Genomic DNA, 16,431 nt, shown 5'->3' with positions numbered 1-16,431 from the left:
TCTACAGTATGACAAACCAAAAACTGGCTCTAGATAGGGACTTTCGCGTTCACGTTTTGCAGCCACTGTAGTTTCTCCCTTGCGCTAAGAAAGGTAGGATAGAGTGAGTGAGTTGCAATCTGCAACTGCACCAGTAAATGCCACTAAATCCTACACACTGGGCCTTTAAGAACACTTACAGTCCCTGTGCAGGTGTTGCTCTTGACATATGTTGATTAGCTTAGTTCGCACCCACAGTGACTTGCATATAACTACACTGCTCCTTCCAAATGAGTCACTAATCATTTTAATAAAGTGAGTCCACCCCAGCAAAAGTGTCATTAATCATGACTTCAGTAAAGTGAGTCCACTACCTTTGCCTGATTACATTTTAGATTTTAGTTTTTAGAACAGGTAAAACATGCAGGCCAAGCAGGGTAGAGTATTAACTTTTTAAAATGTGAATATCTGCCAGCCAATGTTCAGATTCACCTGCCACTGAATAGTAAATCATTGTTTTCTATCTGAAATCTACCAGCCACTTTCATATTTTACCAGCATTTGGCTGGAGGCTTCCCACCCTGAGGCCAAGAGCCTTTTTGTTTATCACAGTGTGGTAATAAAAAGGTGAGAAGCCTCCTTTACAACATTTGTTCATTCATTCATGCGTCTAGTAAACACCATCAACATTTCAACTGCTGCATTCCAAATTACGCTGATCATCCCAAAGGGAAACTGCAATTACAGCTCCAAACGAGGTGACTGATTGGCACAGGTGGAGACTTCATCATGCATGGATGGCGACGTTTGCTGTTTCGAAAAGAAACCATATGTCAAATATCACGCTCCAACATTTTTGGTAAAAGAGGTCTGGCTTCTAGCTCTTTTTGATTTGATTTTTCATCTGAAACGTTAAACAATGTGGATGAAAACTCAGAAGGTGCTTTATTGTAATGTATAATGGCTGTACAGAACAGAAAGGTAGACTATATCTGTTAAGCTTTTCTAGTTTCCTTCTCCGATAAATGTCAGAACGTGATGCTCTTAGTTATATAAGAAAATTCGGACTTATTTACGCCTACCAGAGGAAATAGCATAAAGCGTTGCTGTAGTTTGAAGATTTGACAGTTCACTCCACTGCAACCCCCCAAACAATGCCCCACATTGCCTGCATCTATAAATAGGGTTACTTGGCTGCCTTTCCTCTTACTGCTCCTCCGTGGCTGATGCTCTACCCTGTAGCGTGGCCTGCCACAGCAGTGCACAGCCATCCACCAGGCTCTGATGCATGCAGCACTGGTGGTCGACACCCCTGACTTACTGGATCACATCAACCTCACGCACCGCTTCAAGTTTGCTCTGACCTCCGGTCTGCAAGAACTTTGCAAAGATGTAGGCTAGGCCTCATGAGCCAGGGCACAGTGTGACAAACGTTTGTTTAAAACAGTTCAGAACACAAAATGTTATCTTCTATCATCTGATGTTTCTAGCTTGTAATCCTCTAATCTCATCATCATCTAAAAACAACTGCACAGGAGTTAGTGTTCTGTGGTGCTAACATTTATTAACTTAAATTATTATTATTATTATTATTATTATTATTATTATTATTATTATTATTATTATTATTATATGTTAGGGGTGAGATTATGTTCTAAATAGCATACTGAGGAACAGCTATAATGTCCTTTAGAGAATAAACAGTGGTAAAAATTTACCAGTTTCAGGGATTTTTGTGGCATATTCCAGTCACTGGCTGGTGCAAACTTGAATGAGGACTGGCCCCAAGAGGACTCGACTTTGGGGACATTTGGCAAAGTGTGACAGAACGGTTCGCAGGCAGACAATTTCGCAACACTTCAGACATATGAAGTTTGACTTTGGCTATGGCCAGTTAGCAATGCAGGAAACAAGGTTTGTTGAGTGAGGAGCACAGGTAGATAACCTGACAGCAAAGGGTAATCTCGCAATAGGAAGCTGGTCATCCGGATGGTGAATTTTTGCAAAGAGCATCTGACCTTTTTGAGACATCTCTCAATGTAGTGGACAACACAGCACTCATTTTCAAATCTCAAGGCATTTGTAAGAACTGGTTTCTACTTGTTTTTGTGTAAATATCTGATACAAGGTTTAGCGATAATAAGGCCATTAATCATTTCTTGAAAATAAACCAATATTGTGGAGAAAATAGGCAAAATTTCTTCCACAACATCAAAACAGTAGGAAGAACTTGCAGGTTTGGGCATTTTGTTTATACCAGAAAACGAAGTTATGAGACTGATGGTTTGACGCAGACACTTGATGACAAGCAGGGCCGATGACAGCAGATGTTCTGATTTGTAGCGCTGCACTCTGACAGCACAGTATCAGCCTCAGAACCAGAGGGAGGAGGGTTCATACACAAGCACAGTACTTTATATATCGATAAAGAAACAGCAGTAAGCAAAGCCAGAGTCACAGAACTGGTTTAATGTCAGTAGTGATGTTACAGCAAAAATAAAGAATTGCATATATTAAATGTATTTTTCTAAGAAAATCAGTTATTGATCTGCTCATGATACTCTTGCCTGAAATGTCAAGCTTCTTCAAGTACACACATTTTCAGCTCCAGTGCTGCTTGGAGTCAGATATGTATAAACACACTGGGATAGCACTTGTTTGTTTGAACCACTAATTTTACATGTCATTAATTCTGAATTGTTAATAAAAATCTGTCTGGAGCTCATTGATCGGTTTTTATTACCTCATTTATTTCACATCTTGTCTGGATTGCAATGCTCTCCTAAATTATTCATCAGTTAACCACGGTCTGGCTGTTCTCTCCACACTGCTGAGGCAAAGGCTCTGTATAAATGCTTATATTCGGGCCGTATATTGTAACATTTATTTTTTTGCACATTGATGGTACAGAGCAAGATGTTTCAGAGTTTTTCCACCAGAATCCTGTTCTCTTGTTTGTTTGCCATTTGTGGAAAAACATACTAAAGGATTAAGTGGTTCAGGAAGGTTTTCTGTTCAGGTTGATTCAAGAATTAAGTGAAATATTGAGAGATAAGACATTCTTTCTGCACTTAACCAGCCTCACTCACAAGATAATTTAAAGTTTCAGGTAAGAAACAACAACCTTTAGAAATGATACTGTTCTTGTACAGCCCAAAATGATGCTTGAAATCCCTGTATGTGCTGCTCTCACCTTTGACAACATCGCCCTCTGCTGGTTTTGAACTGCACATAAGGACTCATGATTTGCTTTTAATACTGATTCTTGTAGTAGGCCTACTCAAACATTTGCTACCATGACATAATTTCATGGACATGAATTATTAATGTTTACAGTAATATTCATATGATACTGTTCCTGCCACAAATGTATGATGTTAATGCATGGTGTGATATCTAAAGTGCATCACGCAAAAAGACTGATGATCAAAGATGGCACATTACCTTAAAATGATCAGGATGATGCATGTATGTTCAGACCATATATGATTCCTTCAGTTTGTCATCGATCACACAGATTTTTGTATCAGAGGCTTACTATACAAATTCAAATGTTACGGGCAAACTGTTAACATGCTGATTTGCAGACTCTGAAGCAGTAAGAGCACACTGCTGAAATCCAATATTATTATTTTTTAATTAATTTGATGCACTCATCCTCTGCTTGCCATGATGAATCACCTTTTCCAGCTATGAGTGTGTACCTGCAAATTATTTTTGATGCTTTTAGAAAAAAAAGAGTAGGGAAGTCTAGACTTTATTAGTATTTTCACTCTGCTCTCCCTCAGTTCTCCATGAGATGGTTTTACCTAGAGGCTTGAAACTTCCAACTATTGCAAAATTTATTAGCACTTATGACAACATGACAAATAGCACAATTATCTGGTTTATCATGAGGTTTATCATCATCCATCTCATGATTACGTCATTCTAAAACTGACCTCTATAAAAGGAACTTCAAATTGAAAATATTGATTTTTTTCCAATATGAAATTATATAAGTTCTCCCAACTGTCCCTATGTAATATTAAGAGAAACCAGTCACATTAAAACCTTCTTTACCATAACAAAGTCAACCTTCTCAGCTAACTATAAACCTCAGAAACTCCTGTATTTGTTATTTAAATTTCAATAATCTACCGTTATTTAAAAAGTTGCTTAGTGTTCACTGAGCAGTGAATTGAGATTCATATCAAATCATAAATTGCTTTATCGATATTTCCCAAAATGCTGCTGAACACCACAGAATTGCAATATAAAAATACTTTATTGAAAATAAAGAAAGACGTTTCCTCATAAAAAAGAAATACTTGGACCATCACATAAACTTGTAGGATCAAAGTCAACAGAACAGACTTTCATTCACGAGCGCTATGCCAGCTGTATTTTTATCTGACAGATTGCATTTATTAAAGTCATCACCATATGTTCAGTTATTTTTTATAAACACAAACTCTTTTATCTGTAATATATCTTCTATCTCTGAATATAAAGATTGGCAAAGTGTGATTTTAAACTTTAAAGCATTTCGATAATTCAGTGGGCACAATTCAATCTATTCTGGGGCCAAGTTTAAAGCCAAATATAATTTAAAATAAGCAAAAGAAATGAAAGTGTGGAACATAGTGTTACTGGGGAGGTTATTTAGCTTAGCTTGCTTGTTGAGTAGATTTTCCAAATATTTGTACAGCACAAAATGTTGATTGAAATGTTGATCATCCTGCAGACAGACGCACAAGATGTATTGAAATAATTTAAATGTAAGTATACTGTGTCTCCACTTAATAGCTATTCTTCTCCTTATACAGCCAGTAGCAATAGGCATGGTTTTCTGATATTTGGCTCAAACTAATTCTTTCCACTGGCTGTATTTTTTTTTTGGCTCCTTAAAGCTTGAACACTGCCCACCTTTTGTACAAATTAAAGGTGTGTTCTCCGTCTCCAGTGAATCATCATCAGGTATCAGCTGTGCAAGCTGCCTGTGGATGGTCCCACGCTGTCACTCTGTCCCTCCTCCTCCGCAGAGTCCTCAGAGCTGTTTACCACTGCAGCACTGAGAGTGTGGAGCTCCTCCAAAACAGACAGGAGTCTCTCTGACAGGATACAGACAGGCCATTGGTCAGATCAGTCATGTCTGTGTAAATGTTAGGACTTAACAAAAAGTGTCTGATGCGTGAGGAGTTAGGACACTACTCACCACCTGCAGGTAGTTGGACGTTTGCTACTGCACTGCGACTCCTCTCTGAAGATTTTTCCCAGTGTTCCCTGGGAGCAGCAGAGTTTTGTAGAGCGGTTGTGTGAGCTGTTGTATACTCACTCATCAGCCCCCTCTCAGCAACAGCCTGCAACAGATCCAGGTCATAGGAGGCCATCGACAGAAATGAAGACATCGTCTTTGGCTTTCACAAGTCTTACCAGCAGTAGGTTTTTGTCTTTCTCCGTCTCCTTCAGTTGTTTATTCTGGACTTCCTTCTTTGTGTGTTTGCTCCCCAAATGTTGAGTTTCTCTCATCTCACCCTGTTTCCTTGCTGCTTCTCTCTCAAACTGCCGCAAAGTCATAACTGCAAGAGACAATAAAGACAGATCAAAACCACTGGGAAATGTTGCTATATACTGTGTGAACAATTCCAATCATATTATATCACAGGCTGCACTACAGATATGACTTCAGCCCCCTATGTTAAGCTGCTGTGAACTGTAGCATGGTGCTAATCCTGCTACCTGCTTTGGTGTGCTCTCTCTTGGCAGTATTGACTTGAACCTCCATCTCTCTCAGCTTCTCAGCACAGCGGTCCTTGATCTCAGACACTCTCTCCTGCAGGGCTGAAGGGGAACAACAAGTTCATCACTCCTCAATACAGTCTCTCACACCATCAGAAACAGTCTAATGCTGTATTTGTACCTCAGGGGATGAACTGGATTTTATTGCATCAGTTAGAGAATTTTCATAGACACCAAGACCATAAACAAGTAGCTGATTGAATCAATTGGAGATTTATTAATTACGATGCAATCACGGTAGCGACACAGTAAGGTGGCAGTAGCCTGAAGGTCAGAAAAAAGCACTTCTACTTAGTTTTTAAATGATAGCCAGTGGCAAACATTTGTTGAGCTTTTGTTTCAGTAAAGGCAGAGGAATTTGCACTGAAGCAATGTAAGAGCTGGTATTTAAAAAGAAAATTAAATCCAACAGTGCGGATTTGTTGTCTCATTAAAGTGATCAATTTTATATTACCAATGGATCACATGAACACATGTATATGAAAGGAGTTGTTCACAGTGATAAAACTACAGAGAAAGTTATCATCTGACTCTGCGTTGCTTTCGGCTGCAGCAGGCGGCTGTTTTCAGTGCCCAGCACCAAATGCCAAATAGAAAGAGTTAATGACTAGCTGGTGAAGACAGTGGAGCATTTAGCAGCTAAGAGCCTGATATTTGCATCAGGATTGTGTGGAAAGCAAAGCAGAGCTAAAAGGAGAATACTGGACTACAAAACTGATGGATGTGTAAATAGGCAACTGTTTGCTAACAAGTTTGCCATATCAACTTCAAAAAGGCAATATGTCAATGTTGTGTTTCCAACAATAAACAATCTATAAACAAGTGCCCCTGTGACTCTATGCTTTAATGCAGGTTTAAAGCTAAGATGTTTCCTAAGTGGCTAAAAACGTATTAGTGAAAGTCAGTAACTCTCCCAGAACAACTACAGTCAAGGTGCTCTTGAGCGTGTCACTTAATCCCCAACTGCTCCGATGAAGCTACCGAGCAGAAAGGAGTGGCCAGGTGTGAATATGTGGGGACTGTGATGAAGGGCATTTCTGAAAAAGAGCAGGAGTATTCAGTCTGCATTCCCTGGATAAGTCAAGGTTGAAAAACAGTCATGCTGCAGCCGCTGCCTCACCACGCTCGCTCTCCTCCTGCTGGCTGAGCAGTTCAGAGCGGAGTTTCTCCAGGTTGACTTTGCTCTCCTCCAGCTGGGCCTGGATCTGCTGCAGGCCCTTGTCGGCCTCCTCTCTGCCAGACACAGCCTGCCGGACCTCCATCCAGGACTGCTCCTGTTCCTGCTGCTGCTGCCTCAATTTTCCCTCATCTGAAGAGGATGTACAAAAAGGTAAACTGAGACACATACAATGGCAAAACATGAATACCCGACAGATTAACAGATAATGTATTATAACGAGGTCAGTTGTAAGAATGCTCACACTGTTCTTTCAGATCAGCCAGTGCTTTCTCGATGAGCTCTGGGGTTCTTTTCAGCTCCTGTGTGAGCTTGTCTCTCTCTTCACACACCAAACTGAGCTCTGTCTGGAGCTTTGTGATGCTGCAGGGCAACACAGACAAGATGGCAGAGCAAATAAAGGAGCAGAGTCAAGCAGAGAGGTAGTGAAGAAACTACACAGTGCATAACAAAGCAAGCCAAACTCTAAACAGGCAGAAAACAAATGTTTTAACATGTAGACTAAAAATACTGAGTCTGTATACACTTGTTATATTGTGATAGACTGACACAGTATATCAGAAACATGTCCTTATTAATATTGCAATATTAATTCAAACCTTATTATCTATCCCTATTTCAAAACCGAAGCTGCATTTATACATATTCTGTAAAACAATATATCATTTCTAACAACATTAAGCTTTTAATAGTCGTTTAAATTAGGCTACTAATTCTGTGAATTAGTACTGAAAGAGTTGATGGATTTAATGAATACTTAAAATTTTACCAGTAATGATGCATTTAATCACTTAACCGGTAAAAACATCTGTTGTTTACGGCTCATGAAATGCAAAAGAGATGTTTGACTTTCTTCAATTCATATTAAAAATTCAATATTTTAGATTTGGAAGCTCTTGGTCAAAATAAGTAAGCACTTTTAAGGCCTCACTTTGGGATCCAGAATTATTGCAATGTGCATTTTGGCATTAGTTTTGTCATTACGGTGTAAATGATTGTGATCAATTAATTAAAAAAAATAATTGGCAGTTAGCCACAGGCACAGTGTGGCCCCTGATTATAAAACTTCTTCCAAAGGACAAATATTTGAATTTGAATATATGTGTGAGTTAACAGAAGCATTTTTGCAGATACAGCATGTTGGTGCTGTATCTTCAGCCATTTATAAATTCTTTACGTTTAGTCTCATGCGTGTCCTTAGAGAGCTACTTTTCACACAATGGTTGATACAACTGTCAGTAAAACGAGACACAGGCTCACTTGTACCCAGGTTGGTTAAACTAAATTAGATTGTTTGTGTGTTTGGTTGGGTGTAAAGAATGTGAAACATACTTGTCAGCAGCCTGTTCTGCCTGTTTACTGGCCTGATGAACTTTCTGCAGAGCCACCCTCCTCATAATCAAACCTGAAAAAAAACAAAAAAAACATTGTGATGTCTTTTCTTTACCAGACACATGCAATTCAAACTGAAGCACTGCAAACAGCATATTGAGCTCCATTATAATCGCACCTTGGATTGTCTCCACTCGTCGTTTAGCAAAGGTTAGCCTCTGGGTTAAAGTGTTGAGCCTTGTTTGAGCTGCATCCACTTCTGCCACCTTGCTCTCAAATGCCAGACTGAACCTGTGAAACACAAAATGTGTGAAAAAGCAGCACTAACTGTGAAGAGTATAATTTTAACATTGAACAATTGTTTTGCTTTTTCATTCAGTTTTAAAATTTGTGTTACCTACTCTTCTCATTTTTGAACTCAGATACATTTATTTTACCTGTGCACTGCTTCTGTAAGGGTTTTACATCCAGCCTCTGCTTTTTGATTCTGCGACTTCAGCTGCGAGCTTTCCTTGTGAGCCTGGACCAAATCTTGTTTCAATGTCTGCGAAGACAAGCACACATCCATATAATAGAGTATCTTACACAAATCTACTGTGACGCTCAGTTTTATGAATGTCTTCGTGCCCAGCTGCTGTTCTTAAGACCTCAGCCACTACCAAAACCTAGCCAAGTTTTCATATAGTCAGCAATTTGTGCTGTGGTACAAATGTACGAGCGTTTATCACTATCCTAAGCAGCCCCAAATTTATTGTGCATCATCAAGTTTTCAGACAGCCACGTAAATCACATCACTTGCTCTGGTACTAACCTCCTTTTCCACTCTCTCCAGGTCCAGCTCAGCTACCCTGTCATCTAGACTGTGTTGGAGCACACTGGCCTGGTGCTGCTCCTGCTGGAGCTGCTGCTCCATGGATCTGACCTGAAATACAGACCAATACAGTACCACACATTAAAGAGACCTAAAACACATTGGGTCTGATTGTATTGTGGTATAAACTAACAGATGATGGTTTTCATACTTGTGAAATAAGTTTTTCCTTCTCTCCTCTTAGTTCAATGTCTTTTGAGCGAAGCTGGACGCATAACTTGAACACTTTTTCTCTCCAGAGCTGAAGCACTTGAAGACCTTCAGATCCATTGTTCACAAGTGGGCCTGTCGAGGTCTATTGAAAAATACACATGTATATTATACACACACACCATTTGAGTGTGGGTAACTATTATTTATAAATGAGCCTTGATGATTTGAAAAGCATACTGAAGCTTTTCAAAATAATTGCTTTTTCCTTTCTTCCCACATCTATATTAATACACCACCAGAGAAGTTTTCAAACAGTCTCTGCTCTCTGCGTATTCTCTGACATAAACTCAAGTACAATACAAGTTGTGAACTGTGACCATTATTTATCTCAAGCAACCTTTAAGTTTATGCAAGTTGACATTCATTCAAAACAAACCAAAATGCCCTTCAAAGTGAGAAAAACACATTTAAAAGTAGTTGTCACCTGCAGAGCCATACTGTATGTACACATTTGGATGGAGCACCTCAGATGTAGTGTTCAGCCAACTGAAGTACTCCTGCAGGGCTTTGCCATCCTGTCTGGTGCTTTTCTATCATCAATCTTAAATCCAGTGTTCTGAATAAGCATATTTAAGATCCATGAACTGCATTTAAACTTTTTTTCAGACTTTTGACATATGACTAGACTTGAAAACATTACAATGTCAACCCTACAACATACAATGATAGTTAGCTTTTGGTCTGTAAAGGTTAGCAGTGGCTCGGCCTGCAAGCAGCAGTGCTACTACTCATCATGTGTTATCAGTGTATCTTTGTATCGGGCACTGCTATGGGAAGAACAAACACTCACCTTCTTCACCATTTTCTCTTCTTGTAGGGTGAGTATCTCATTCACAGAGTTCAACCTCACTGTCAAGAGCTCGTTGGTCATCTGAAGAGCTGCTTTCTCTTTGTTCAGCCTCTACAAAATATTTGATAATATTCAAATAAAAAGGTATACGTACATGTTAATTCATAAATTAAACATTCATTTGCATCACAATTATTTCTTTAAACTGCTAAAAAGAACAAGATTTTAAGTTTTTTTCCGTGCAATTACTTTACAGTAGGCTGATTGCAATCAATACTGTTTATACTGTCTTTACCTCAACAGCGTCATTTAATCGTTCCTTCTCTCCTTTCTCTGGGGCGAGCTGGCCGATGTAATTTCTGAGGCTGTGCAGTGTTGCTGATTGTGTCTCAAAAGCTTGTCCCATTTGGCTGAAAAATAAACAACATCCCCCGCAAAAAAAAAAATCAGTGAATCTGACTACAAAGTGCTATAGATGTTTAGCTCTCTTCAGCTTTGGATTGAATGTGGCACCTTAAATGTTCTTTCAGGCCATCTCTCTGTGTAGATACCTCCATCAGAGTGCTTTTTAGCTGCAGCACTTCTGAGGTCATTGATTGAAGTCCGTCCTGTAGTTCACCGTTTGTTTTTCTTGCTTCACCCAATTCTGCACAGTGGGAAGCAGTCAACTGTTGCAGCTGAAAGTAAAGGGAGTGAAACAATGGACATTTTATTTCATGTACAAATAATCATAGAATTTTGTATTGATCCCAAAACATAGGTTCTCCTTTCACTTGCTTCCCTCCTGAGGAAGGTCAGAGTGAATGGTCACTGTGCTCAGTATTCTGCTTAGGAATACTTCAGCAGAGCAGGTGCCTGCTGACATGAGTTCTTGGATGCAGAACCTTTAGCTGCAGTCACTCGAATCAATATGTACAAGGTTTTTGATGGCTTAAATTTCCTTAGAGAGATTGCTACACACCTCCACCTCTTGCCTCTTGTGCATTTCCTCCAGTTGTTCTGACAGTCTAAGAATATGCTGTTTGGCCTCCTCCTCAGCCTGTAACCTGCTCATGTCAGCCTTCAGAGCGAGCTCCCGGGCCTCCTCTTTGCTCCTCTCTATATCTCTCCTCAGCTTTGTAATTTCCTCACCTGAATCTCCCTTTAGTTGTTCAAGCTGCAAGAAACAAAAACGTTCGACACAGAAGAGTCTTCATATATGAAACTGATCACAGTGAAACTTGCTAAATTAAAACTGTCAGGTGACTATAAGCTATTATTAAGACCACCAGACCGTACTAAAACACCAGACTATAAACTGCCAAAATAAGTTACAAGGTGGCAGTAATTCTCAGGTGATCTTCGTCAACACCAGTGTCGAAATGAAATGTTTTGTCAGTAAACAGCATTACCTGAGAGCTTATTTTCTCCTTCTGTGCACTGCTGTGAATAAGCTCCTCTTTGATTTGTCTGAGTTCAGTCTTAGTCTTATATAGCTCCTCACGCATTGCTTCCAACTCATGGCTCTGTCTGTGGTACAAAGATTAGGCCATGTTAAGCTGGTTCAAAATGATTCATCGCTTATCTCTGAAATGTTTGGTTATGTAGAGAATGTCAGACCCAACTGTAGAATGACTCAATTACATAACAACATAAGCGTATATCTCCTACCGGTTCAGGCTGCTGTCTCTGTCTCTCATCTCTTCCCTGTGTCTCTCTGCAGTCTCCTTCAGGGCCTCCACTTGCCCCTTCAACCTCTCAGCTTCTGCCTTGTGCTTCTCTGCCTCTAGACGCCACTCTGACTCCCATCTGGACCACTGTTCACTTCTCTCCGCAAATCTGTGTTTGAGGAAAAGAGCTATTCATGTATGCAATATGTCACCCAAATGTCAGACAATAGCTGCATTTCTGACTACATAAAACACATTGTGGGATACCTTGCCCTGAGGTCTGATGGATGATCAACAGGGATCCTTCCTCTTGTGCTATCTCCTTGTAACATCATGATCCTCTGATTTTCCTTCCTCAGCTCCAAGATTTCCTGTTGAGCGTGACTGATGGCGAGCCATGGATTGGTAGGACTGGGGTCCTCTGATGGTACTGATGTTAGGCCTGGGTTCATCCAGGAGATGGGTGGCGCTGTCCCTGGGACCTGAACGCCTCTGTGTGCTCCAGCGGACTGGACACTCGATGCAAAATGCGATGGGGGTACCAGATCTTTCTGGATATTCCCTAAATAACATAAAATAATGTTTTAGTGTGCGCATGCGTTAGTTAGTTAGTTAGTCTTGTCATGTGCAGCCCTGTGTCAATTAATGTTTGTAATGTTGCCAAAAGAGAGCCTCTTCACACTGAAGTTACCAACATGAATACCTGTTATTCTTTTGAATGTATTAGTTAACGCTAGAGCTGACAAATGCAGAATAGCTCAGTTGTGTTACATTGTAGGCTAACCTTAGCTGGCTAACTTGAAGTTACGAGCTAGTGTCAACAAAACGAAACATGCAGCTAGAACCTGCAACTTACTGGAGACCGCTGGCGAAGTAAAGTCAGTTGGTACTATGAGCCTTTCTCTTCCCAGGTTGTGTCTCTCCATGTTCAAACCCTGACGTTATCACTGGGACTCGTGAACTAAACAGGAAAACAGACCGACATTGTTTAGTTGCGCTTTTAACGTTTATTCTCCCGCGAGCTACGTCATTCGTCGTTGCCTTAGTTACCGGTTACAACGGTCCTCCGCTTGGGCTATTTTTGCTAACCAACTTTTAATGCTCAAACTACACGTCGGTTGCATTATAAACGCCGACCACATAGACGTATGTTTATGAACTTACTATGAATTAAATGATTTATTCAACATAACTGCCACACATTACAATCGCGCAGTGCATCACGGGAAAGTGGAAGGAACCTGAAATTACCACGGGACTCCTTTCCCCTGATTCAGGTCTTGCAGGGCGTTGTTCCTCTCAGGCTGCCTTCTCATCGCAGAAAACCCTGCATTGGCACTAATCATATATATTAATCATATTTATTGGTTGGTGCAGAGTTTACCAGGGCCAGGTTAAGTCCAGTACACAACCTGAGTATTACATATTCAGGACAACATAGATCCAGGGACACAGAAGTATGTGGGTTATTCTGCATTAGGAGGTCTGTGGAGGTCCCAGCAGGTAATCCCTATTAAATGGGATATACTTCAGGACAGATACAATTACAAAACATTTTTTCTTGTTAGATACTGACAATGAACAATAGACATTGCTGAGAGCAAAATATACCATGGGAAAATAATTTAATTTATATCCGCCTACCTCTGATAAATAACAGCATTCACATGGGGTATATTTATATGTGAAATTAATCATAGATAAGGTAATTCCATGTGGGATACTGACAGATATTACTGTGATGATTAGTGGAAAGGGGGCTCAGTGTAAATTCACCTAATGAACTGATAACCTGAAACTAAGCCACTTCTTCTTTGCCTGGGACTCCCTCACCTCAAGAACACCCAGGGGTATCTGACAACCAGACCATTTCTGCATGATATCCCCAGTCCTGCAGAAAAGGGAGCACAGAGCATGCTTTCAGAGCAGCAAAGAAGTGCGGGTTTGAATGGTAATAGGTGAACATTTTCTTATGTAACTGATTTTTTGGGTTTAGGTGCATCTATAAATATGTTACCTCTAACTGTAAAATTATAAGTATATGAATAATTTACATTACTCATTTGCATATCTCGACATATTTCTGCTTGCTTACTTTCCTCTTGCACATTTTGCACACATTGCATTTGTGCTGTAAATCTATAAACTGCAATCATGCGCTCACCTTCAAATGAAGGACTCTCTATTGCTTGTTACATGATTGTCAGTGTATTCATTATTCAGTAAGCTATAATCACTATAACCACCATAATTTCATATATCCTGTTGTATTATTTTCCTCTGGTGTATTCAGCAGATGTTTCTGTTTTCTCTTACCTACAGTATGTCTTCTTTTCTACAGCTGCCATGACCCACTTTCCCCCCGGGGTTCATTAAAGTTTCATCTAATCTAATCCAATCTTTATGGTGTATTCAAGGAACAAAGAGACATTCTAGTTTTATTCATCTACATAAAAGATCGCATATGATACAAACAATGCTACAACCAGACAATGAAATAATATAAAAGACATAAATGATAGAGGAGATGGCTACATAACTATCTCAACAAAAGACAAAAAATGTATAAAAAGCACAGGTACATTGCCAAGATAGACAACGGACACCAGTACAGCATGAAAAACTGTGAACCTTGTAAAATATCTTGAATGTAGTGAAGTGGTTGTTTGAGAACAGTGCTGTGCATTATTTGGGCATGTTGGCATTGTATCCTCTCAACACTCGACAGACACTGCAGTAGGTCCCGAAGAACAAAGCAGAGGGAGAGAGCGATCGGAAGGGGCCACTGGGAATCCAGAAAACTGAGACAATGCTGACCCTTATTAGAAGGAGGGCAAAATTAAGATGCAGCTCCAATTCTCTGAAGGGTACAAGGTGGACCTTTGCTGCCTATAGTGTTTGAAACGTGACATCCAAAAAGAGCAGTTTGAAAAAGGCACACAGCAGATTGAGACAGGTTTGTGGATTGCCTGCAGAAAATGTGTAATGTGGCAAATTGATCTGGCTCCAGGTTGCAACAACAGCAGCAAGATATAGCACAAACACCCCTCTCCTCAGCCACGTCCTCCAGCTCCTCCTGGGGGATCGTGAGGAGTTCGCAGGTCACATAGGCTATGTTATTCCTTTATTGTGTTCTAGGTCTGTCCCAGGGTCTCCTCCTAGTTAGATGTGCCTTGGAGGCATCCTTGTCAGATGCCCAACCCACTATGACTGTTTCATTTCAGTTTGTGTTAGAAGTATTATTACTCCCAGCACTTCTCAAATGTCTCCTTATCCAGAGAATTCTTGTTGTTTCAGTCGCAGTTGGACTCATGGCATCCTCAAAGTTCTCCTTCCTCCACACTGTCAGGTCAGCACTTCTCTACCACTGCTTCCTGACCCATTTGGTAGTCTTATAGAACATCTTTGAGGGCAACTGAATGTCTTCCTCTATGGCCTCACCAAACTCCTCCCATCGGAGTTTGCCCACCCCCTCCTCGAGCAAGGCTCATAGGCCAACAACCATGAAGTCCAGTCAGACTTAGCTCAATACAACATTTGGTAGTGGACATGTGGTCCCACCACCCACAAGGATTGGCCTAAAGGTTTAGTGCAATATTAGTCAGGCTGGTAGGCGAAGGTGAGAGCCCTGGTGGACTGACTACACACACTGGCTATATGGACTGGGGAGAATACATTTGCAGAATCTTTTGTCTGACAAGCTAATTTGAATCTCTTCTTCTTCTGACGCCCTTGGCACCATGACTCTATTTGAGAACAACAGCTAGCTGTGCTCAACCCATGTCAGTTCAACCCTCGATGTGAATCTTTTCATTATGAAATAGAATGAAAATATTTATTCTCATAAGGACAATGGATATCCTGGTACACCCATGGCCACGGAAGCTGCTTTATCTTTGTCTCCAATCAAGCTGATTCAGCCCACTCTAGGGTTCATGTGGAGAAACTGTCCATGGCTGCAAATATCTGGACTGGAAACTATGTGTCTTTAATTAAAATGTCTTCCTTTCAGAAATGTGTTTGTTGAACTCTTCTCGCTACAAGGATAACACTGATAAACACACAAAAAAATGTCCTCATAAAAAAATTGAAACACGGGTGACTTGGAAGGCATCATCCTATAAATGAACCTGCCTCCTGGCAGGTAATAATCTTCATGCATTTACACATATATGTTTATGTATCAAACAGAGCTTTCTCCCCACATAAGCATCAACTGGCAATAAATGCGGGCCATTTTTCTATAAAAAGCTTTCCTTGCTTTGGTAGCCCAGCTTGAAACAGACATCACTGAGCAGCATCTCTCCCAAGGACTGTAAAGACGATCTCTCAGCTCCATACATGCAAAAATCACAGCATCACAGCTGTGGCCCTAGGGCATTATAAAAAAAAGGATATGTGGGGAAAATGCTTGCTCTGTCAGCAAGTGTCTGGACTGCATATGTTAGTGGATTTCTATTTGAGGTATATTCCAGTGTGACATTCATATTTTCATTTTAAAATCAATCAGAGGAATAAGCGTAAATCCCTAATCAAAAAAATACTTGTAAGCAGCCAGCAAGCTACAGGAAGAAGCACAAGAAGCAACAATACAGTCATCCTAGTGATTTTTCGTTTCTAGGCTACTGAGAGAGAAGAA

The 16,431-nt window shown here is 40.3% G+C and overlaps 1 protein-coding gene across 1 annotated transcript; it reads right to left on the bottom strand.

Annotated features, from left to right (window-relative positions):
• Positions 1–2,545: 2,545 nt before the first annotated feature.
• cchcr1 (coiled-coil alpha-helical rod protein 1) lies at positions 2,546–12,753 on the bottom strand. Its single transcript, XM_035667296.1, has 19 exons — positions 12,649–12,753; positions 12,060–12,354; positions 11,794–11,961; positions 11,535–11,652; positions 11,105–11,299; positions 10,657–10,820; positions 10,439–10,553; positions 10,144–10,254; positions 9,292–9,435; positions 9,081–9,191; positions 8,707–8,813; positions 8,448–8,560; positions 8,270–8,342; positions 7,182–7,300; positions 6,881–7,069; positions 5,701–5,802; positions 5,395–5,540; positions 5,177–5,321; positions 2,546–5,072 (listed from the first exon to the last, which is right to left on the bottom strand). Exons 1-19 carry the CDS (start codon positions 12,716–12,718, stop codon positions 4,942–4,944), a joined length of 2,616 nt encoding a protein of 871 aa, XP_035523189.1. The 5' UTR covers positions 12,719–12,753; the 3' UTR covers positions 2,546–4,941.
• Positions 12,754–16,431: the final 3,678 nt, after the last annotated feature.

The sequence above is a fragment of the Morone saxatilis genome, unplaced genomic scaffold (assembly GCF_004916995.1).
Source record: "Morone saxatilis isolate NCDOM2014 unplaced genomic scaffold, NCSU_SB_2.0 Contig20, whole genome shotgun sequence".
Classification (NCBI taxonomy): domain Eukaryota; kingdom Metazoa; phylum Chordata; class Actinopteri; family Moronidae; genus Morone; species Morone saxatilis.
The sequence above is the reverse complement of the archived record's forward strand: the minus strand, read 5'-3'. Positions and strand labels throughout refer to the sequence as shown.

What these genes read in the sequence shown, in the direction of transcription:
- cchcr1 (XM_035667296.1), bottom strand. Translation starts at nt 12,718, where the DNA reads ATGGAGAGACACAACCTGGGAAGAGAAAGGCTCATAGTACCAACTGAC. An exon ending in TACTTCGCCAGCGGTCTCCA is followed by an intron (nt 12,355 to 12,648) that starts GTAAGTTGCAGG and finishes TATGTTATTTAG; the next exon opens with GGAATATCCAGAAAGATCTG. An exon ending in ACAAGAGGCAAGAGGTGGAG is followed by an intron (nt 10,821 to 11,104) that starts GTGTGTAGCAAT and finishes CTTTACTTTCAG; the next exon opens with CTGCAACAGTTGACTGCTTC.